The 22921-nt window shown below is 45.5% G+C and overlaps 2 protein-coding genes across 2 annotated transcripts in view; one reads left to right on the top strand and one right to left on the bottom strand.

The window, feature by feature from the left end:
- Window positions 1-22921, top strand: part of XPC (XPC complex subunit, DNA damage recognition and repair factor) — a 35432-nt gene that overhangs the window by 5625 nt on the left and 6886 nt on the right. Inside the window, exons 2-10 of the mRNA XM_070046582.1 lie at window positions 1485-1680; window positions 3647-3765; window positions 6027-6150; window positions 7047-7131; window positions 8653-8810; window positions 9087-9207; window positions 19604-19693; window positions 20518-21414; window positions 22621-22781. Coding sequence (XP_069902683.1) covers window positions 1485-1680; window positions 3647-3765; window positions 6027-6150; window positions 7047-7131; window positions 8653-8810; window positions 9087-9207; window positions 19604-19693; window positions 20518-21414; window positions 22621-22781 — 1951 coding nt within the window. The remainder of the gene's footprint in view (window positions 1-1484; window positions 1681-3646; window positions 3766-6026; window positions 6151-7046; window positions 7132-8652; window positions 8811-9086; window positions 9208-19603; window positions 19694-20517; window positions 21415-22620; window positions 22782-22921) is intronic.
- TMEM43 (transmembrane protein 43) overlaps window positions 19375-22921 on the bottom strand; it is a 35304-nt gene continuing 31757 nt past the window's right edge. Inside the window, exon 13 of the mRNA XM_060307900.1 lies at window positions 19375-22893. The gene's annotated coding sequence lies outside the window, so the exon portion shown is untranslated. The remainder of the gene's footprint in view (window positions 22894-22921) is intronic.

The following is a 22921-nucleotide window of genomic DNA, read 5'->3' as shown; positions in this document are numbered from 1 at the left end:
CTTTTAACTCCTCAACCTCTCTCTTCAAAACACAAAAATACACAGCTGTGCCTTTTAACCAACCAAGTGATTTTGGTGAGGAAGAAATAGTGCTTCTGGAGCAACCCCCCACCTGCATCTTTAGATTAGTAAAGTGGAGTATTTAACATCTTTGCTTATTAACAAAGGGCTAAAAACCACTGTAAGATCTAGAAATCCTGTTTTTAAGGGTGCCCTACAAAACTGTCAAGTCATAAATAAACTTTTAAGCAAATTCTGGCCTTGAAATAAGAAATCTGTTTCCAGATTATAAATAACTAATTTTGAAATATTTTGTTTCCATTAAAATGTTTAAAACCTGGGAATGCATAAATTTCTCCTTTTAGAAAACATTTTAAAGAAACAGAACTGAATCAGTGATTTTAACCAGCATTAAAACAAATGCTGTTATAAGGTGAAATTTATTAAAATTAAGTTATGATTTTGTTTAGATCAAAAGGGAGAGTCTTTTTTCCCCATGCAAAATTGTATTCTTGGGGAATATAAATACCTATCCAGAGAGTCGGCAGGACAAACCATAGATGAAAGGAATGAATTAATTTGATATTTTAGGTTAGTATTGCAGCTCCTTTTGGAACCTCAGTGAAGGCTAGGGTATTTTTATTTTCCATAGTTAATTGAAGCAGAGTTCTGCAGCAGCAAAAGAAGATGATTTAAGATAATTTGCATGAATATATTTATAATAAAATAGAAAATATTTCCCTGTCATATTAATACATATTATAAATATATATAACAGTAATATATGTTAATAAGCAGACCATGCTTTTAGATACCCTAGTTGAACTAAAACCAACAGTTTATGCATTTTTTATATTTCCCTTTAACAAAAAAAGGAAACAATAATTATTTTGAGAAAATAAAGTTATTTTTGAGTTACTGCTAACTCATTCCAACCCTAAGTTTACTGAGAGTGGCACTGAGGTGAGACTGGAAAGATTTCATAATGTATGTGTTTTGAGTAGTGTTTGGGTTTGAAAGATGACAGGAACTTAGATTAGGAGAAATCAGTTGTGCTAAAACTGGACACTCGGACATGTTTATGAACTTGAATCATTTCACTTAATAGGAGTGGATTATCCCTAAAATAAATAATTAGTCTTGGCAGGTAGTAAATAAGCAAGGTGTTAATTAATGGATTGTGAATTTTCCTTGCTGGATATTAGCTGAAATTTAAGGTTTGCAGTTTAGGTTGTATGAGTCATGTGGTGGTGTGTCTGTAGTCTTAGGAGGAGTAGAATACAGTGCTGATAAAGGAGGAGTGTAGAGTGTAGACCGGCGGGAGGTGGGAAGAGGCTGAAAGCTGGTTGCTGACCCAACATGGGATGGTGACGGAGGTTTAGAGGGAGGTTACCAGAGAGGACTTCTCATGACCCTGCCCATGAAGCTACAGTGTCTCCACCTTTCCTTTTGTCCCTTATCTCATGTTCTGTGTGGTCATCTAGATGTCTTCGAAGATGAGAAACCTCCAAAGAAGAGTGTTCTCTCAAAAGTTTCACGAGGAAAGAGGAAGAGAGGCTTCGGTGATTCTGGGGGCCCAGCAGATGGTCCAGCAAGAAAGAAAGCGGCCAAAGTGACTGTTAAATCCGAAAACCCTCCGGTTATTAAGGATGAAGCCCTCAGTGATGGGGAAGATTCCAGGTGAGATGGCTGAAAACCTCTTGAGCAGGTCTTGATTGTTCCCATCAGGGAAGTGTGACTAAGAAAACCTACTCCTTTTGCTTGTCACTGGGATCTGTGGAAAAGGTGGGATCTTTAAACTCTTCTAGGTAGAGCTCAGACCACTAGTAAGAGCTGGGAAGAGTCTTGGCAATTATATAGTTTACCTCCCAAACTTTTCAGATGAGGATGACAGCTTTCAGAAAGTGATTTGTTCGTGGTTACACAGCTAGATGGTGGCCAAAACCAGGATGAGACCTCAGTCTTCTGACTCCTGGTCCAGTACTCTTTATACCACACGAAGACGTTTCATACACGAGGCATTTCCCTGACGTGTGGCCATGTCCTGTCCTGCTCTCCTCAGGTGCACTCCGCCCCTGCCCAGCTGGACTTCCCTCCTTCACTTGACACGTGCTCACGCTCTTCCTTCTGCCTGGAACGGTTTCTTCCACCTTCAAGATGCAGAGCAGAAGTCATCCCCTCCACAGTCTTAATTGATTCCTCCCCCTTTTCCTCCTCGGACTTCTTGCTGCATCTCGTAAGAGTGTAACTGATCCGCCTTGTGTTACACTTACTTGTTTCCGTGCCATATACCACTGTGAGCTCAGACGGCTGGACCCACACTGGTTCATTTGTTTATGCCCCATGGTGTCTAGGGCAGGGCCTTTGACAGTGAATGAACATATTAATATGTGGTGAACAATCAACACTTGATCATCTGCCTCCTGGGGAAATTGGGGAGGGGGGAGGAAGAGGACAAACAGAGAGGCAGTCGTTTCTTCTTTGTTTCAGAAATAAACCCTCACTCTTAGTGTCAGCTTTTCCAGCAACCTCCAGTCCTGGCTCAGAAAGTAGGCCAGGACAGGGCAGCTGTGGGAAGGAGCGCAAGGAAGCGTGTGGATTTTCCACCATCGTTCATCTCTTAGACTTCTCCTGCGAATGCCTCTGAGCTTACTGCTTCCCAGTTGCCGCTCCGCACTTGCTGAATTCTTTCTGCATAGAAATTCACAAACAGATAGACCAGGATGTTGCCAGGGAAAGCTCTGGTCCCCCTTTCCCTCTCAGTTAAGAGTTGCCATTTCTGCCACTTTTACTCTAAGGGGACATTTTTGTTGCTGTGGTGTTGAGAGGAAGTGGCAGGGTAAAAAGGGAGTGTTTGTCTTTTTAGAGCTGAAGCCTGAGGCTTGTTATTTTAAACGTCTGTGCTAAAATCTTGGGTCATATTCTCACTGGATACCATGTGTCCAGTCTTACAAAAGCTGTAAGTAACTCAATTCCCTGAACATATTTTATGTGTGAATTTGCACAATTTTATTGCATATTAGCAACCGTTGACTCTTGAGCCAGTATTTAGCCAGCTCCGTATCTACGTAGTTCTCTCCTTACCCTTCCAGTTGTCCGTGTTCCTTATGACACACCTGTGTTCAGTTACATCCCCACTTACTTAGAAGTTAAAATTCTACCAACCTCGGTCTCCTTTCGTCTTATTTCCCAGAGATGGGGAAACAATCTTCTGAGTTGGCTCATGGTAGGATCCGCAAATGTGACTTCTCTCCTCTTCTTTCTGGCGTCTGGCTGCACGTGTGTGCACACAGACATCGCAGCTTTTACTTCTGGGACTCACATTATTTTTGTGGTTTTTTTCTAACTTGCCCTGTATCATTTACAGACACAGCTGTTTCCCTTCACACAGCTCTAGATTGTAGGTTCATCATGTTCCTCCTGTTTTGACAGCACATCTAGTGTGCGACCTGTGATCAGAGCACATCTTGATGGGAACTTGAGACCCGGGCTAATGGAGGAAGTGAGGCTCAGAGCTCACAAATCATCAACTAATTGCAACAGTTTCTCAGTAAATAGAAGGAGTCCTTACAGTTGAGTTTAGTTTAAACATAGCCCTAGGATGTCTGAGCTTTTCTTCATCTTCCCTCCTGTGATCTCTACACAGGGACTTCCCGAGTGCCCTCAAGAAGGTGCACCGTCCAGAGAAAGAGGCTGCTGCGGACAAAGGTGGGGGTGAAGGGGGCGACGAGGAAGAGAGTGAGGAGGACTGGGAAGAGGTAGAAGGTAAAGTGTCTTCCTCTGTTCTCAGAACTGTTTGATGCTGTTTTTCTGTTTGATTCTGTTTGGAGTCATGTCACTGCAATCCTGTCCTTTTCTTTTGAAACTAATAAAAACAAAGTTGCAGTAGGGGACTTGCTTTTGATGTAAGGAAAAAGTCATGACCAGGTTAGCAAAGAACGTTGTATATTCTCTTCCTCTGGTGGTGCTCCATGGAGGGGATCGTGAGATAGAGAAGCCGCATCATCTCATAGAGCCCGGGCTTTGCGGGTGCTCATACCTGGCTCAGAGGCCAGCTTTGCCACTTGTGCAGCTGGGTGAGTGAGTAACTCCAGCTGTCCGAGCTGAGTTTTTCCACTGGTGACAGTTGGTAAACACCGAACGCTTACCGTGAGCTGGGCACAGTCTAGGCTCCAGGTTGTTGTGGGAAAATGTGCTGGGCCTGGTGCCTCACATACTCACAATACATAGCCCCTAATGTCACCATCCCTAGCGTGACTTTTCTTTCCCAGATTTTTATTTTGAAAGTGTTCAAACCTACAAAAAAATTGAACATGTAGTCCATACACTGTTCACCTAGACTCATTAACTTTACCATTGTGCCGTTTGAATGTACCAGCATCTTTCCTTCTGTAAATCTGCATTGTGGAACCACGTGAAAGTAAGTCACAGACATCCTGACTCTTCACTTGTAAATGCTTCAGCATGCATTTCCTAAGAGTAAGACATTCTCCTGCATGGTGAAATACCATTATCATACCTAAATTCAGTCCCTAATTGTTATAAAACTATCCTTTATAACTGTTTTTCCTCTCTCTTTTTTTTTTTTTTTTTTTTGCTTTTCATAGCACTGGGTTTTTGTTTCGTTTTGTTTTGTGTTGGTGGAGTCCTGGCCTCCTGTTTTGTAGAATGTCTCATATTGTGGTTTGTGACGGTGGGAACCTTGTTTGAATGCCCCCTGGACTCCTTACAAACTGTAAGGAGACCAAAGACTTAGTTATATTTAGATTAAACATTTTTTGGCAGGAACACTTCAGAGCTTTGTACTTCACAGTGCATCCATTCAGAGGCATCTAATGTCAGGTTGTACCGCTGCCGATGCTAAGTTTGATCATGTCTGTGGTACTGCCTGATTGTGCCAATGTAAAGGTACATTTTCCTTTTGTAATTTACCATCTCTAGTGGGACTCTGATTCTGCGTGAATATCCTGTTCCCCAGTCACTTTCTACTTAATGGTTTTAGCAAGCGTCAATGATCTTGCCTGAATCAAAGATTATTATATTGAGCACTGCAAATATTTTGATTCTGTCATCTCATGTATATTTATTAGCTGACTTTGATCTGTAAAGAAGAGCTCTGCCTTTTAAGAATTGTATTTATTTATTTTGGGTATCACTATGGACTTAAAAATTCCATGTTATCAGTTATCATCATTACATTTTCTGATCTTTGGATCGTCCCACATTTGGCGAGCAGGAGCCCCTTTGAGCTAGCTACCCTACAGAGTCCTTTTGACATGACTTCATTAGTTTCTGAGAATGTTTTTGTTCTTTGGCACAATAAGATGTTCCAGGATCTCTCTATACTCCCTTGCTGCACACCTGGAATTGGCCTTTTTTTCTCTAAGAAGCCCTGGTTCATTTTAGTAGGAACAGGTACATAGAAACCAAGGTCTTGGCACTGGGTATTGTCATTGCCAGTGGGGTGTCATTGCTTCTAGGCCCAGAGCTGCTTTGAAAGGAACTTTGCTAATGAAGTTCACAGTTCAGCAAATTTAATTTATTTCAGCTGGTGTTTATAAGCAGTGTAGCGGAGAAAGATGAAGATGCATGCCTTGCTGTGTATTCAGTACAAGTTTACAGTTGAATGGGGAAGTCATGCCTCTCTACAAAGCAAATTTTTGTGAGCGTTACCATAGTGATACAGAGAATAGGAAATTGCTCCCTAAGTCTCTTCTAAATCACACACAGATGAGCATTAGCTCCATGATACCAGGGGTCTGTATCTAATTCACCTCACTATCTCTGTGCCTAAGGTTCTTCTTCTGAGGGCTGTTTCTCTGGGTTCTTGTGCAGGTAATGAGACAGTTAGATTGTAAGAGCACAGGGCCTGGCATTTCCTAGGAACTCAGAACATGGTCTCTACGGTTTCCTACCTCACACCCATTCCTCACTTGCTCCGTCCCAGCAGAACCTCGATTTTGTTTGGTACAGTATCTATTATAACGATAATTATTATCATTGATTTTAAAAATTACTGTTTATAGAAGTTAGTGAGCCCGTGCCGGGTGACGTGGGGGAAAGCGCAGCCTTCTCTACATCCGCTCTGCCCGTGAAGCCCGTGGAGATAGAAATTGAAACACCGGAGCAGGTGAAGGCAAGAGAAAGAAGGTACGATTAAGCACTTGCTTCTAGTTTCTGTCACGTATCATCACTGGCAGCTGCTCCTCAATGAAAAACACATAGGAGACCCGGGCTGAGTGTCAGAGCTGTCAGGAGCGTTAGGGGAGAGAGCCCTGGGCTCACCTTTAGGACTGAAGGAGACACCTTTGTGTCCTGGCTAGGGCAGGAGGTGTGCCAGGGGCTCTGCAGGTTGCCCGTCATCTTACTCCGTCTTTAGGACAGTGTGCGAATGAGGAGCCGGAGACTCAGAGAGGTTAAGTAACATTTCTGCTGTGAGTGGATGCGCCACGATCTGCGTCCCTCAGGCTGACCCGGCATTGCTGTTCGTCTCCCCATGTCACTGCAGGGCCTGCGGCAGTGCCTGCTGCAGCTAGGGGCCCCCACTCCTCTCCAGGGTCCCCAGGCCCTCGGCAGCCCCTGGCAGCCCGGCCATATGGAGTGCGTCTCCTGGTAGTTAATTGGTTCCTGAGGCCCCCGTGTGATGGGCACGTTATTAGGCCTGAAGGAGGGAGACAATAGCAGTCAGGAAGCCTCAGGTTTTCCTCAGGATGCTTGGGACACAGACATGAGAGAGATTTTACAGCAGAACAGCATCGCACAAACAAGCGTGCGCTAACTTGACGTAAGGCAGTGTGTGCTGAGGAGCCGGTCAGTCTTGGGGGCGGAATAGTCAGAGGGGACGTCCTGGAGGGCGGGCTCTGAAGCATGCTTGGATGGCGGGTGGGCGCAGGTCGAGCAAGGGGAGGGAACGTCCTGGGCCAGGGCTCGCGGGTAAGGAGGAGTGGGAACAGCCAGCCTGCAGGTCTGCTGAGTAGCACAGCCTCAGTCATTGCAGCTGAAAGGCGTTGACCCTTCATCCTCCGAGTTTTCAATGTGCATTGCAGTGAAAAGATAAAAACGGAGTTTGAGACATATCTTCGGAGGATGATGAAACGTTTCAATAAGGAAGTCCGTGAGGACACACACAAGGTACGGCAGGGAAGGAGGAGGGTGGTACGCAGGGGAACTGGGCTTTCCGTCAGCCCTGCCTCTGGGCTTCCACTCACTGTGTGACCTGGTGAGTTTCTGACTCGGTCCTGAAGTGGGGGTGATAACAGTGTCTGCCTGGGGGGATGGGCGTGAGGAGTAAGCAGATAGCACATGTAAAGCACGTAGCTCAGTGCCGGGCGGGCAGCAGGGGCTAATACCAGGCACTGTCCTCCCATCCCTTCTCTCAGCTGTTTAATAACGTTGGTTCTGATCTCAGCTAAAGTTGCTGTGGCTTCTGGCTTCAGCTGGTACTTCCTGAACATACACCGGGGCCTTAGCAAGGTGCTTGGCATTGTGGGGAGAGAGACTTGCATGAAGCTTGTTTCCTACCATTCAGGAGTTTCTGATCTCACACAGGGAACAGGAAAGACATCAAAACAGGGAGACTCGAGACATAGCACAAGGAAAGAGATCAGTGTGGGCCTCAGTAGCCGAGGAAGGCCTCATTTAGGAGAGAGGATGGGGCGGGTCAGGAGGAAGGATGGCACAGGGAGACGCAGAAAGGCCGAGTGGTGGCCGGGCTGGTGGGACAGCCGGGGGCCTGCGTCTAGGAGGCAGCATGCGCTGGAGGCCCATGGAGAGTGAGGCAAGGGCAGACTTTGGTTTTCCTCTGACCGGCAGCAGGCAGCTAGGGAGAGTGTAGTGATGCGGAGGGTGGAAGGGGCACTGCCTGCAGCAGCTGCAGAAGCCGAGGGGTGCAAAGAGCACAGAGTCAGGGTGGAGAGACGAGGGGAGAGCTGGCCTGGCGCCCTCACAGGCCTGGGCGCCGAGCCGGGTGGCTGGGTTTCTTTTACCCCTTGGTGTTGGAGGTGAAAGAAAGGCGAGGATGACTATGACTCCAAGATGTGAAGCTTAAGTGAGGGGAGAAGGGCGGAGCATGGGCTGCAGCAGGCCGGCTGTAGGCAGGAAGAAGGGGGACTGCCTTGAGGGGAAATGATGCAAAGCTGAGTGGGAGGAGGAGCAGACAGCCTCGTGGTTGTTTCCGGAGGCTGGGGAAGGCTGGGGTAGGCTGGGGTGGCGCGCAGGCGTGGGGACACGTGTGGGTCTGCGGCGGAGGCATTACACACACCGGGGTGGGGTTGAGGTGCACACGGCCTATCCCATCCCAGCTGCGACAGCGGCTCTCCCCCATTCCGTTTCCTCCTTTTTGGAGCAAACACCAGACTTTGTAACATTTCATCCACAAATCCTTCAGGCTGTATCAGTACCTCTAAAAGATAAGACCTCTTGAGAAAAAGGAAGTTTGTATTTTGCAGCTTTGAGATGTGATTGTTTCTTTGAGGGAAGGAGTACCTAGAGAGAAGAGGGGATGAAAGACAGAGTCTTGGGAGATGGCAGCGTTAGTATTTTTACTTTCTTGTATGTAGAAATGACAACAAATATTTCCTGTCCGCAAAACGTCTTTGAATTTGGCAGCAAAAATCCCACTGGTTTTCAGCCTTCCCTTTTCCCTCTCCCCAGGTTCACCTTCTGTGTCTGCTTGCAAATGGCTTCTATCGAAATAGCATCTGCAACCAGCCAGATCTGCGTGCCATCGGCCTCTCCATCGTCCCAACTCGCTTTACCAAAGTGCCACCTCAAGACGTGGACGTCAGCTACCTGTCAAACCTGGCGAAATGGTAGGGCCTTCAGGCCTGTGCTGCAGAGCGTAGTGTAGGATTTGTGTCTCAGAGGCTGGGTGCAGGTCAGTTCCACAGACCCTCCTTGAGGGGCTGGGAAGGCTCCCCAGGGGGAGGGTGTGAGTTGGGTCTTCAGGAGTTGGCCAGACAGGCTGGGAAGAGGGGCACTGGCAGGCGGGGCTCCCAAGACACCCTGCTCTGTGTTTTGGCTGTAGAAGAACAGAGTTCCTCTTTGCCCTGACATCTGACGCAAAGGAATGCCTGATTTCTCTCCAGGTTCATTGGAACATTTACAGTTAATGCAGACCTTTCAACCAATGAGCAGGATGGCCTGCAGACGACGCTGGAGAGAAGGTTTGCTATTTACTCTGCGAGAGACAGTGAAGAGTTGGTCCACGTGAGTGACTCCTGGCAGCACTGTTTTCATTAGGTCTGTTAGCTGGGGAATATGGCAGTCATGTGCCACATACCATTCCAGCTGTTTTACATATATTTCCTTGCTCAGTTCTCATAAAATAAAAACAGGTACTGAAGCTCAGAGAGGCTAAATCACTTTCTTAGGGTCATTCGGTTGGTGAGCATTGGAGACAGGATTGGGCCCACGTGTGAGTTGAAAGCTGCCCTCTCTCCTGTCTCTTACTTGGTGTCCTGGTGTATTAAAGCACTTAATTTTTGGTCAGCTGCCCTCGAATTGTTTACAGTAGTCAAAAATCGTGTTTAAAAGTCCCAAGGAAATGTTTTTTCAAATTGGCTGCTGAAATCCTTAAGAAAGTGTTTCCTTACCTTCCAAGCTGGGTGAAGATGCTGGCAGGTGGCTGTGCAGTGAGTAGGGTTCTGTCCAAAAGGAGTCTTGGCGAAGAGTTTGTGTGTAGACAGGCTTTGTCGCATGCTTGAAATACCCTTAGGTAAGGCTCTGTCTCAATAAAACAAAAATAGGTAGAAATGTGGTTTTATCCCTGGAAGATTTCTGTTGGTGCATATACTTGTGTCTGAACTTCAGATTCCGTTTAGGGAAAGAGACTTTTTGTATCTTTAGAGACCAAATGACTGGCATCTTACGTCTCTTCCAATTTGGCTTGAAAAAGTGTGGGTATCTGGACAGTAATTGTGTGGTGATATCACCACCCAGAGAAAAACACTCGTATTTCAGTGTCATCCTCCCAGACTTTGTTCCCACGTATATCTGTGCATGTACTGTTTTGTTTGTGTAGTTTTATTAAGCAAAGAAATAGTTTTTTTTAAAGAAGTAAACAATTCAGTGATACTCGGTGCATTTTCAGTGTTGTGCATCCACCACCTCTATCTATTTCCAAAACACTCTTACTATCCCAGGAGGAGACCCTGTACCTATTACACAGTCACTCCCATTCTTGCTCCTTTTCCCACCTCCCCAAGTATCTGGCAGCCACCCATTTGCATTCTCTCTCTATGGATTTACATATTTTGGATATTCCATATAAAAGAAATCACAGTACAGTCAGCATTCCTTATCTGCAGGTTCCACATTGACGGATTCAGCCGACTGCCAACCAGATTTATATCTGCAGTTGGTTGAATCCGCAGATGCAGAACCCAAGGATAGAGGGAGCGCCAGCTGTACTCTGCCATTTTGTATAAGGGACTTAAGCATCTGCGGATTTTGGTGTCCGGCGGGGTCCTGGAACCAATCCCCAAAGATAACCGAGGGACGACTACATATGACCTTTTGTGTCTGGCTTCTTTGACTTAGCATGCTTTCAAGGTGCATTCACGTTTGTAACATGTATCAACTTCATTCCTTTTTATGGTGAATAATATTCCATTGTATGGACAGACCACATTTCACTTATCCATTCATCAATTGATGGGCGTTTAGGTTGTTTTCCATCTTTTGGCTGTTGTGAAGAGTACTGCTATAAACATTGTGTGTACATATATTTATTTGGGTACTTGTTTTCAGTTCTTTCGGGTATATACCTAGAAGTAGAGTTGCTGGGTCATATGGTAATGGTGTGCCAAACTGTTTTACATAGCAGCTGCACCATCTTACCTTCTCACCAGCAAAGTACAAGGATTCCAGTTTCTCCAGATCATCACGAACACTTGTTATTTTCCATTTTTTGGATTATAGTCATCCTTACAGGTGTGAAGTGGTACTCACTGTGGCTTTGGTCTGCATTTTCCCGATGATTAATGATGGGTTAATGTCTTTTCATATGCGTATCGGCCATTTGTTTATCTTCTTCGGAGAAATGTCTGTTCAGGTCCTTTGCCCATTTAAAATTGGGTTCTTTGTCTTTGTTATTGAGTTGTAAGAGTTCTTTATATATTTCGGTTACCAGACGCCTATCAGATATATGCTTTGCAAATATTTTCTCCCATTCTATAGGTTGTCTTTTTACTTTCTTCATGAAGTCCTTTGATGCACAAAAGTTTTAATTCTGACAAAGTCCAATTTTCTATTTTTCTTTTTTTTAAAAATTATTTTATTTTTGGCTGCATTGGGTCTTGGTTGCTGTGCGTGAGCTTTCTCTAGTTGCGGCGAGTGGGGGCTACTCTTCGTTGCGGTGCGCGGGTTTCTTAATGCGGTGGCTTCTCTTGTTGCGGAGCACGGGCTGTAGGTGTGCGGGCTTCAGTAGTTGTGGCACACATACTTAGTTGCTCCGCGGCATGTGGGATCTTCCCAGACCTGGGCTCGAACCCGTGTCCCCTGCACTGGCAGGCAGATTCTTAACCACTGTGCCACCAGGGAAGTCCTCTTTTGTTTCTTGTACTTTTGGTGTCATATCAAGAATTCATTGCCAAATCCCAGATCATGAAGATTTCCTCCTGTGTTTCCTTCTAAGAGTTTTACAGTTTTAGCTCTTACATTTAGGTCTTTCATCCATTTTGAGTTAATGTTTTTATATGATGTAAGGTAGGTGTTCAACTTCATTATTTTTGCACATGGATATCCAGTGGTCCCAGCACCGTTTCTTGAAGAGACTAGTCTTTCAACTATTCATTGTATTTGTTGTATTATTTTCACTATTTATTGGAAGTTTTTCAATGGGGATGAATGGTCTTGGCACACTTATCAGAAATCAATTGGCCATAGACACTTGGGTTAATTTCTGGGCTGTCTGTTCTATTCCATTGGTCTACATGTCTGTCCTTATGCCAGTGCCACACTGTTTTGATTACTGTGAATCTGTAGTAAGTTTTGAAATCAGAAGTATGAGTACAACCTCATAATGCCATTTTGGCTATGTGGGGCCCTGTGCAGTTTCATGTGAAATTGATGGTCTGCTTTTCCATTTCTGCAAAAAAGGCCATTGGAGGGGCTTCCCTGGTGGCACAAGTGGTTGAGAGTCCGCCTGCCAATGCAGGGGACATGGGTTCATGCCCCAGTCCAGGAAGATCCCACATGCCGTGGAGCGGCTGGGCCGCTGAGCCTGCGCGTCCGGAGCCTGTGCTCTGCAATGGGAGAGGCCACAACAGTGAGAGGCCCGCGTACCGCGAAAAAAAAAAAAAAGGCCATTGGAGTATTGATAGGGTTTGCATTGATTCTGTACATTGATTAGGGCAGCATTGCTATCTAGTCAATATTAAGTCTGTAAACATGGCTTTTTCCTTTTATTTGCTTTTTAAATTTCTTTTAGTTGTATTTTGTAGTTTTCAGTGTACCTGTCTTTCATATCCTTGGTTTTTTCTAGGTATGTTATTCTTTTCGATGCTGTTGTAAATGGTATTGTTTTCTTAATTTCCTTCTCAGATTGTTCAGTGATGGTGTATTAAAAAAACGGCTGATTGTGTTGATCTTATACCTTGCAGCTTTGCTGAGTTCATTTAACAGTTTCTTGTGCATTCTGTGGGATTTTCTATATATAAGATCTTGACCTCTGTGAATAGAGTTAGTTTTACTTCTTCTTTTCCAATTTGGATGCCTTTTGTTTCTTGTTCTTGTCCAGTTGCTCTGGCTAGAACTTCCAGCACAGTGTACAATAGCAGTGACAAAAGCAGGCATCTTGTCTGGTTCTTGATATTGGGAGGGAAAGCTTTTCACTCTTTCATGACTGAGTATCTTGGTAGTTGTGGATTTTCATATACATTCTTTATCATGTTGAAGAAGTTCCGTATTTCTAGTTTTCTGAATGTGTTTTAATCATGAAAGTGCTTTGGATTCTGTCAGATGCTTTTTCTGTGTCAAATGAGATGATTTTGTGATTTTTCTCCCCTTCATTCTACTAACGTAGTGCATTGCATTCATGGATTTTCTGTTGATTGATTGATTGAAGTATAGTTGATTTACAATATTGTGTTAGTTTCAGATTACAGCATAGTGATTTAGTGTTTTTTGCAGATTATATTCCATTATAGCTTATTACAAGATAATGGGTATAATTCCCTGTGCTATACAGCAAATCCTTGTTGCTTATCTATTTTATGTATAGTAGTTTGTATCTGTTAATTCCATACCCTAATTTGTCCCTTTCCTCTTCTCACTCCCCCTTGGTAACCACAAGTTTGTTTTCTATATCTGTGACTCTGTTTCTGCTTTGCATATACTGTCATTTGTATTTTTTTTTTTTTTGGTTCTACGTATAAGTAATATCATTACCATATTTGTCTTTCTCTGTCTGACTTATTTCACGAAGCATAATATTCTCTAGGTTCATCCATGTTGCTGCAAAGCATTTTATTGTTTTTTGTGGTTGAGTAATATTCCATTGTATGTATATACCACATCTTTTTAATCCAGTCATCTGTTGATGGGTACTGGGGTTCCTTCCATGTCTTGAGTATTGTAAATAGTGCTGCTATGTTCACTGGGGTGCATGTTATCTTTTTGGATTAGAGGTTTTTTTTCCAGATATACCCAGGAGTGGAATTGCTGGGTCATATGATAGTTCTATTTTTAGTTTTTTAAGGAACTTTCATACTGTTTTCCATAATGGCTGCACCAATTTAAATTCTTACCACCAGTGTTCGGGGATTCCCTTTTCTCCACATCCTCTCCAACATTTGTTATTTGTAGGCTTTTTGATGATAGCCATTCTGACAGGTGTGAGGTGATAGCTGATTGTGGTTTTGATTTGCATTTCTCTAATAATTAGCAATGTAGAGTATCTTTTCATGTGCCTGTTAGCCATCCGTATGTCTTCTGCCCATTGTTTGATTGGGTTGTTTGTTTTTTTTTGTTTTGCGGTACACGGGCCTCTCACTGTTGTGGCCTCTCCCGTTGCGGAGCACAGGCTCTGGACGCGCAGGCTCAGTGACCATGGCTCACGGGCCCAGCCGTTCCGCGGCATGTGGGATCTTCCTGGACCGGGGCACGAAACTGTGTCCCCTGCATCGGCAGGCGGACTCTCAACCACTGCGCCACCAGGGAAGCCCAGGTTGTTTGGTTTTTTTTGTTATTGAGCTGTGTGAGCTGTTTGTATATTTTGGATATTAACCCTTGTCAGTCTCATCATTTGCAAACATTTTCTCCCATTCAGTAGGTTGTCTTTTCATTTTGTTAATGGTTTCCTTTGTTGTGTAAAGCCTTTTAAGTTTAATTAGGTCCCATTTGTTTATTTTTGCTTTTATTTATTTTGCCTTAGAAGACTGATTCAAGAAAATATTGCTACAATTTATGTCAGAGTGTTCCGCCTATGTTCTCTTCTAGGAGTTGTGGGTTTTTTTTAAATTTTTATTTATTTATTTATTTATTTATGTCTGTGTTGGGTCTTCGTTTCTGTGCGTGGGCTTTCTCTAGTTGCGGCGAGTGGGGGCCGCTCTTCATCGCGGTGCGCGGGCCTCTCACTGTCGCGGCCTCTCTTGTTGCGGAGCACAAGCTCCAGACGCGCAGGCTCAGTAGTTGTGGCTCACGGGCCTAGTTGCTCCGCGGCATGTGGGATCTTCCCAGACCAGGGCTCGAACCTGTGTCCCCTGCATTGGCAGGCAGATTCTCAACCACTGCACCACCAGGGAAGCCCTCTTCTAGGAGTTTTATGGTTTCAGATCTTACATTTAGGTCTTTAAGCCATTTTGAATTTATTCTTGTATGTGGTGTGAGGGAATGTTCTAATCTCATTGTTTTACATGTAGCTGTCCAATTTTCCCAGCAACACTTGTTGAAGAAACTGTCTTTTCTCCATTGTATATTCTTGCCTCCTATGTCATAGATTAGTTGACCATACGTGTGTGGGTTTATTTCTGGGCTCTTTATTCTGTTCCTTTGATTTATATGTCTGTTTCTATGCCAACACCACACTGTTTTGTTTACTATAGCTTTGTAGTATAGTAGTATAGTATAAAGTCTGGAAAGGTTACGCCTCCAGCTTTGTTCTTTTTCCTCAGGATTGCTTTGGCAGTTCTGGGTCTTTTGTGGTTCCATATAAGTTTTAGGATTATTTATTCTAGTTCTGTGAAAAATGTCATGGGTATTTTGATAGGGATTGCATTAAATCTGTAGGTTGCTTTGGGTAGTATGTTCATGTTAACAATATTAATTCTTCCAATCCAAGAGCATGGGATATCTTTCCATTTCTTTGAATCATCTTCAGTTCCCTTAATCAGTGTTTTATGGTTTTAGCAAATAGATCTTTTTACTTCCTTGGTTAAGTTTATTCCTAGGTTTTGTGTTTTGTGTTTTTTTGGGTTTTTTTTGGGGGGGGGATGCAATTTTAATAAACACGATTGCTTTTTTTACTTTCTCTGTCTGATTATTTCATTGTTAGTGTATAGAAACACAGTACATTTCCGTTTATTAATCTTACATCCTGCTGCCTTGCTGAATTCATTTATTAGTTCTAATAGTTTTTATGTGGAAACTTTAGAGTTCTCTATATAGAATATAATGTCATCTGCAAATAGTGATAGTTTTACCTTTTCCCTTCCAATTTGGATGCCTTTTATTTCTTTTTCTTGTAGCTAGGACTTACAATATTATGTTAAATAGAAGCAGCAAGGGTGGACATCCCTGTCTAGTTCCTGAATTTATTGGGAAAGCCTTCAGTTTTTCACTGTTGCGTATTATGTTGGCTGTGGATTTGACATGGTCGGCTTTTATCATGTTGAGTTATGTCCCCTCTGTACCCACTTTGGTGAGAATTTTTATCATGAATCGTTGTTGAATTTTGTCAAATGCTTTTTCTGCATTTATTGAGATGATCATGTGATTTTTATCTATTCTTTTGTTAATGTGGTGTATCACATTGATTGATTTACATATTTTGAACCATCCTTGCAACCCTGGAGTGAATCCAACTTGAGTGTGGTATCCTTAGTATGTATTGTTGGATTCAGTTTGCTAATACTTTGTTGAGAATTTTTGCATCTATATTCATCAAAGATTTGGGGTTGTAAGTGTCTTTGTCTGGTTTTGGTATCAGGGTAATGGTGGTTTCATAGTATGAATTTCGGAGTGTTCCCTCCTCTTCATTTTTTTGGAATAGTTTGAGAAGGATAGATTTAAGTTTTTGTTTTTGTCTTTTTGTATGTTTGGTAGAATTCCCTAGTGAAGCTCTCTGGTACTGGACTTTTGTTTGCAGGGAGTTTTTTAAATTATAGGTTGTATTTCACTTCCAGTGAATGGTCTGTTCAAATTGTTTCTTCTTGACTCAGGTTTGACAGGCTGTATGTTTCTAGAAACTTGTTCACTTGTTCTAGGTTGTCCAATTTGTTGGCATATAACTGTTTGTATTCTTTCATGATTTTTTGTTTTTCTGTGGTTTCAGTTGTTTCTCTTTTATTTCTTATTTTGTTTATTTGGGTCCTCTCTCTCTTCTTGTTGGTGAGCCTCGCTAGAGGTTTATCAATTTGGTTTATCTTAAAAACAAAAACAGCTCTTGGTTTTATTGATCTTTTCTATTGCTTTTTTGATGTCTTTTATTTCCTCTCTGATCTTTATTATTTCTTCCTTCTGCTGACTTTGGGTTTTGTTTGTCCTTCTTTTTCTCATTCTTTTAGGTGGTAGGTTATCTTGTTTGAGATTTTTCTTGTTTTTGTGGAAGGCCTGTATTGCTATGCGCTTCCCTCTTAGAACTGCTTTTGCTGCATCCCATAGATTTTGTAAGATTGTGTTTCTATTTTCATTTGTCTCAAGATATTTCTGATCTCCTCTTTGATTTCATCATCAACCCACTTGCTTTTTAGTAACATGTTGTTTAGTCTCCATGTGTTTGTTCTTTTCCTGTTTTCCTTTCTATGGTTGATTTCTAGTTTCTTACCGTTGTGGTGAGAAAAGATGCTTGAAAATATTTCTGTCCTCTTAAACTTGTTGAGGCTTGTTTTGTGACCAAGTATGTGTCTATCCGTGAGAATGTTCCTTGCTGGCTTGAAAAGAATGTATATTTGGTGTTTTTCTTATTTAGTGTCCTGTAGATATCTATTAAGTACAGTTGGTCCATTGTGTCATTTAGGACCTCTGTTGCCATACTGATTTTCTGTCTGGATGATCTGTTCATTGATGTAGGTGGGATGTTATAGTCCTCTATTGTTATTGTATTCCTGTGAATTTCTCCTTTTACGTCTGTTAATATTTGTTTTATATAATTAGGTGCTCCTGTATTGGAAACGTATATGTTAACAAGTGTAATACGCTGTTGTATTGATGCCTTTATTGTTATATAATGTCCTTCTTTGTCTTTCTGTATGGTCTTTGTTTTGAAGTCTGCTTTGTCTTTTGTTAAGTATTGCTGTGCCCGCTTGCTTGTTGTTTCCATTTGCATGAAATATTTTTCATACTTCGCTTTCAGTCTGTGTGCGTCTTTTGCCATGAAGCGAGTTTCTCGTGGCAGCATCTTGTAGGTTCTACGTGAAATTCACTGCTTAGCTGCTGCACCTTGTTGAGGTGCCACGTGTGGCATGCGCTGACACTGTCTTCCCAGCGTGCCCCGTCGCCCCTGTGTGTGCACTGACGGGAGTCTTCACAGTCCCACCTGGATCACATCCTAGGCACCCCGTCTGCCTCTGCGCGGCTAGACCCAGTCTCTGCACTGATCTCACGCCAGGCCGCGGTGTGGAGAGAGCAGGGCCAGGGCATTCGCCCCTTTGAATTGGGAAGTGCGGGGAGGTGGCCACCACCAGGGCAGGTCTCTCTGTCCTGGTTGTTAGCAAGCCAGCCCGCATGCTCCTCTTGAGTAGAGTCTAGGCTTCTCCAGCCCTCCTGTCTGTCTCAGTGGGCTTCCCAGCAGGAAGGGGACTCCCCAGGGCAAGCGGACACCTTCTCTTCCTGACAGATCCCTCCCAGGAGTGCTGGTCCCAACCTGGTACCTTTCTTTTTTGCATCCTACCCGATTACATGGAGATCTTTCTTGCAGCTTTGGTTATGGGAGATCTTCTGTGAGTTTCCAGTTAGTTTTCCGTGGGAGTTATTGCTCGTGTAGATGTGTTTTTGGTGTGTTTGTGGGGGGAGGTGAGCTCCACGTCCTCATACTCTGCTGTCTTGATCCCCCTCTATTGGGAGGGCTTGATTTTTGACTCAGTCTCTCAGAGTCTCTGTTTTCTCTTGAGTTAGTTTTGGTAATTTGTATGTTTCTAGGATTCGTCCTTTTCTCTTGGCTCACCTTGTATTTAGCGTAGGGGTCATACAGTTTTGTAACTTAAATTTTTTCTTCAGTGACGTACTTGTGAAAGGTGGTGACCACGCGTCTCTGTGAGGCACAAGATCGCTTCCAGAGTGCTGTCGTGTACCTGACCTTATTCAGTCTTCACTGTGGTCTTGTGAGGAGGACGAGGTGGGGATGTTCCGGATGGAGGTTCTAGGTTTAAACCATCATTCAGCCGCCTGCTGGTGCTCGGTTTCCCTGCCTTTTACACCCGTGCCCCTGCACCACCCACACACAGAGAAAGTGAGGAGCCAACCAACACTCGTATGGTGTGCACTGTGCCAGTTGTACACCACACTGTAGGGGTGAGTTCTGTTTTCCACGTTTTCCCACTGATGCCCTTTTCCTGTCCCAGGATGCAGTCCAGGCATTAGTGATCTTGTCACCCCAGCGCCCCTGAGGAGTGCTTTTTAGGAATTTTGTAGAGTTCCTCAATTTGGGTTTCTTTGATGTTTTCTCATCCGCCATTTTTTAACTCCAGAAGAAACGAGGCAAAAGTAGTTATTTTTTTCAATATAACTGGCTTTTCACAGAAAACCTGCCTTCCTGTTTCTGACTTTTGCTCTTGCTTTCCGAGGAGGGAAGATGACTGTAGTGATTCATGAGGACGCCAGGACCCGGAGGTCTGTGTGGGAAGATCTTGCTCACGTGCTGTCCCACTGTTGTTGTTTTGGAGGTTAATTCCCATGAGGAGGCTCCCATCCTTCCAAGTTCACAGAATTTTTAGAGCTGCAGCCTCTGGTTGAAATATTCGCTCTGGGGAGGTTGAGTGCACGGGAGGGGTTCTCGGGCCTGATGATGATGATGCCTTTTCTCTCGAAGTGGTATTTTGCTTTACTGTTTTATCACAAACACAACACATGTTGAAAACAGAACAATCAGAAGATAGGTAAGCTGGAAAAAAACCAAACACCTATAAACACCCATAACCCAATATGGGTGCTTTTCCAAATATACATACATGTTTATGTCTGGACACGATTTTTTCTTACAAAAATTAACATAACTCATTAAAAAGCAAACATTTATTTTCCTTTAATATATGGTTACCTTTCCCCATTTTTCTACAAAGATAAATCTCTACAGCATCATTTTAATAGTGTTGAGGGTTCCAGGCTTCTACTGTTAGACAAGTTGGTTGTTTCCCTTTTATAAATAGGCACCACAACAAACAGCTTGGAATTATGCAAATGCTTCATTCTTCCCTGAGGATAAGCATGTTGTTCTTTTTCATCATAGATATTTTTACTGATTCTCCGGGCCCTACATCTCCCTACCCGACTTGTACTGTCTCTACAGCCAATTCCTCTGAAGTTATCAGCAGCGAAGGTGAGGTTCCCGGGGCTTTCAGAGAAAAGAGTAGTTGGTCAGGGAGGAGTGAGAAATTATGAGACTTAGAGCAAACAGATCTGCTCATTAGACAATTTTTAAAAATCAGTCTTCGTGGACCAGGGTTCCTCTGAGCCTGCCTGGCACAGGTCCTGTGCTGGGAAGACTGGGCGCCTGGGTGGGTATCTAGCAGCCGGGCTTTGCGTGCGTAGAGGGGCCTGCGAGAGCCTGGGCTCCCTCGTGCTCTGGTTTCTGTTCTGTAAATGGTAGAATAAAAAGGTACTGTTCATCCTCAGCAGTGCGGAGAGAGGACGGTGAGGACTCAGAGCTCTGCCATCACCCAAGGAGGCTGAACACTGTGCTCCTTGGGGTGCTGGCATTGTCCGAAATTCGGTCCAGGAGTCAAGTTTAATAATTTCTGAATTCTTAATGCTGTGACTTTGTTTGCAAAATGCCTTATGTGCAAGGTGAGTACTATTGCTGAGGAAACTGAGACTCAGAGGTTACATAATTTATCTGAATCACATAAAAAATGAGAAAGCAGAAGTGGAGTTTGAACCCGGGTTTGTTTCCACATCCTGTGCTCTTTTCCCTGTGCTACACTTTGTATTGAAAAGAATTAGAGTGTGGCCTTATTTAAGGAGCTGCAGAATTTAGTGACTGCTTTCTTACAATCCTGGAGGGTAGCCAGCCTGTCACTGTCTGAGCCGGGAATGTCTTGTGTACGCTGGTGTTCCAGTGTGACTTAGCCCCATTAGATGCCAGAGTCTTTATTGCATCACTAGCAAAAAAAGAAAACACAAAAATTTCCTATTCTGTTTAAGGGAAAGAAACCTTCCAAGGAGAGATCCACAGAGGGTCCTGGAGGCTCCTCAGAAACTTCCAGCCAAGTTCCTGGAAAGCCAAGCAAACCAGAGACCAGCAGAGGAAGCAGACGAGAGGACATGTCTTCTGAGGGCACTGGCAGTGCACCTGACAAAGCGAAGGGGAGCAAGGCGGCTGCCACCAGGAAGAAACGGAGAGAGCCCTCCTCCAGCAGGAAAGAAGAGGGCAAGGCCGGGGGGCAGACGGAGGGGACCCAGAGGCGTTCGCGGGGCCGGGAGCGGCAGGCGGCCGCCAGGGTGTCTTACAAAGAGGAGAGCGGGAGTGACAAGGCCAGCAGCAGCTCTGACTTTGAGCTCTCCAGCTCGGACAGCCATCGCCCATCCGACGAGGATTCTGAGCCAGGCCTTCCAAGGCAGAGGAGGGCCGCCGCCCCTCAGAGGATGAAGGTGGGGTCCAAGAGGGAGTCCAGGTCCCAGCGTGGAAGCGACGGTCAGTCCCCTGGCTTTCCAGAAGCGTCTGTAAGCGCTTCCAGCAGTAAGCGTAAGAGAGGCAAGCGTAAGATGCCCGTGGATGGTGAGGAAGCAGACGGCCGGAGAGCAGCTGGTGTGGACCAGTGGCTGGAGGTGTTCTCTGAGCAGGAGGAGAAGTGGGTGTGCGTGGACTGTGTGCACGGTGTAGTGGGCCAGCCCCTGACCTGCTACCAGTATGCCACCAAGCCTGTGACCTACATCGTGGGCATCGACAGCGACGGCTGCTTGCGCGATGTCACACAGAGGTACGACCCTGCCTGGATGACGGTGACCCGAAAGTGCCGGGTTGATGCCGCGTGGTGGGCCGAGACCCTGCGACCCTACCGGAGCCCGCTGGTGGAGAGGGAGCAGAAGGAGGACCAGGAGGTGAGGCCTTGCGCACGTGCACCTGCTGGATGCCCAGCCCCGTGTTGTGTTTTTACCTCAATTAATTGTCACAGCAACAGTACAAAGCTGGGGTTGTCGCAGCCTTAATTTTACCAGCTAAACGTTTAGAGTCTGAGAGATGGGCCAACCTGTATGTGAACCCAGGCTGCTCTGGCTTCAAAGCCTGTGTACTTTCAGTTATTGCCCAGTTATAAATTTGGAGCTTTACGCCAGGTAAGTAGTCCTGAGTGAAAGAGGAAAACACGCAGTAACATAATTGGTCCCCCTTCTCGGCGTGCACACGCGCAGAGGTGTGCACGCCAGCACCCCTGCCCCGACCCGGCACACTCAGCTCCCAGGAGGAGGGCTGAGGAGATGGCTTGTCTGTTGAGGGGCACCCTGGGGGGCGGCTTCTGGAGCAGCAGCGCGTCCCTGAGTCGTGGGACAGCCGTGGGCCCGGAAGAGGGCCGGGGGCTTGTGCAGGGCTGCCCACAGCGCAGGGTGGGCAGACTTGCTAGAGAATTATTCCCACTTCCCCGGGGCAGGGAGTCGTCCCTCTGCACTGCATCGCTCAGGGTGTGGCTCAGAGGTGACAGGGTCGTGGGAGTCGTGCAGAGCGTGTTGTGACTGACCTGGTTCAAGGGCTTGTCATGCAAGCTGGCCAAGCGGGGTCCCTCCTGCTCCCCACTTGCCGCTCCTCCCTTGTCTGTCGGGGTTTGAAGAGATGCTGCAGGGAAATGCAGGAGACCTGGTGAGTGGGATGCAGGTGAGAGCAGTGGGCTTGCCTGCGAAGAGCTAGGCTCCTTGAGGCGGCGGGGAGAACATGTGTTGATCGTAGTGGACGGAGAAGGTGTGAGTGCTCATTCTGGTTTCCGGGTGAGCCGAGCCGCTGAACCCGTGTCACAGAATTGTGGTGTCACTTGAGGTGAGGCCTCCTCCCGAGGAAGGCTCTGCTCGGGCCGGCCGAGGTGTCAGAGGGTAGGGCTGACTTTTCTGTTGCTGCGAGCTGCAGGATTACCGGCCCCTGCGGAGCTTCCGAGGCACCTAAACCCGTGGGACAGAACGCCAGGTCACAGCGTGGTGCGGCGGCCCTGGGGCCCCGAAAGCCCCACGGCACCATCAGTTACCTGGGCAAGTTCGGGGGTCGCCGCCAACCTCCCTCCCTCTCCGAGCACCACGCCCAACGTCGTCTCTCGGCCTCTGCAGTTTCAGGCGAGGCACCTGGACCAGCCTCTGCCCACCGTCATAGGCATGTACAAGAACCACCCTCTGTACGCCCTCAAGAGGCACCTCCTCAAGTACGAGGCCATCTACCCCGAGACGGCCGCCATCCTCGGGTACTGCCGCGGAGAGGCTGTCTACTCCAGGTGAGGAGTCGCCCGGCGGCCTGGGATTAGCAGCCTTCGCCGGGCTGGGGTTCGAGCTTCACGGTGTGCGCATGCCGTTTGTGGGCGGGGGGCATGGCAGAGAGGTTGCGGCCTGGAAATGAAAACCACGGGGATTACAA

Source organism: Globicephala melas, chromosome 11 (assembly GCF_963455315.2).
Source record: "Globicephala melas chromosome 11, mGloMel1.2, whole genome shotgun sequence".
In the NCBI taxonomy this organism is placed as follows: domain Eukaryota; kingdom Metazoa; phylum Chordata; class Mammalia; order Artiodactyla; family Delphinidae; genus Globicephala; species Globicephala melas.
The sequence above is the reverse complement of the archived record's forward strand: the minus strand, read 5'-3'. Positions and strand labels throughout refer to the sequence as shown.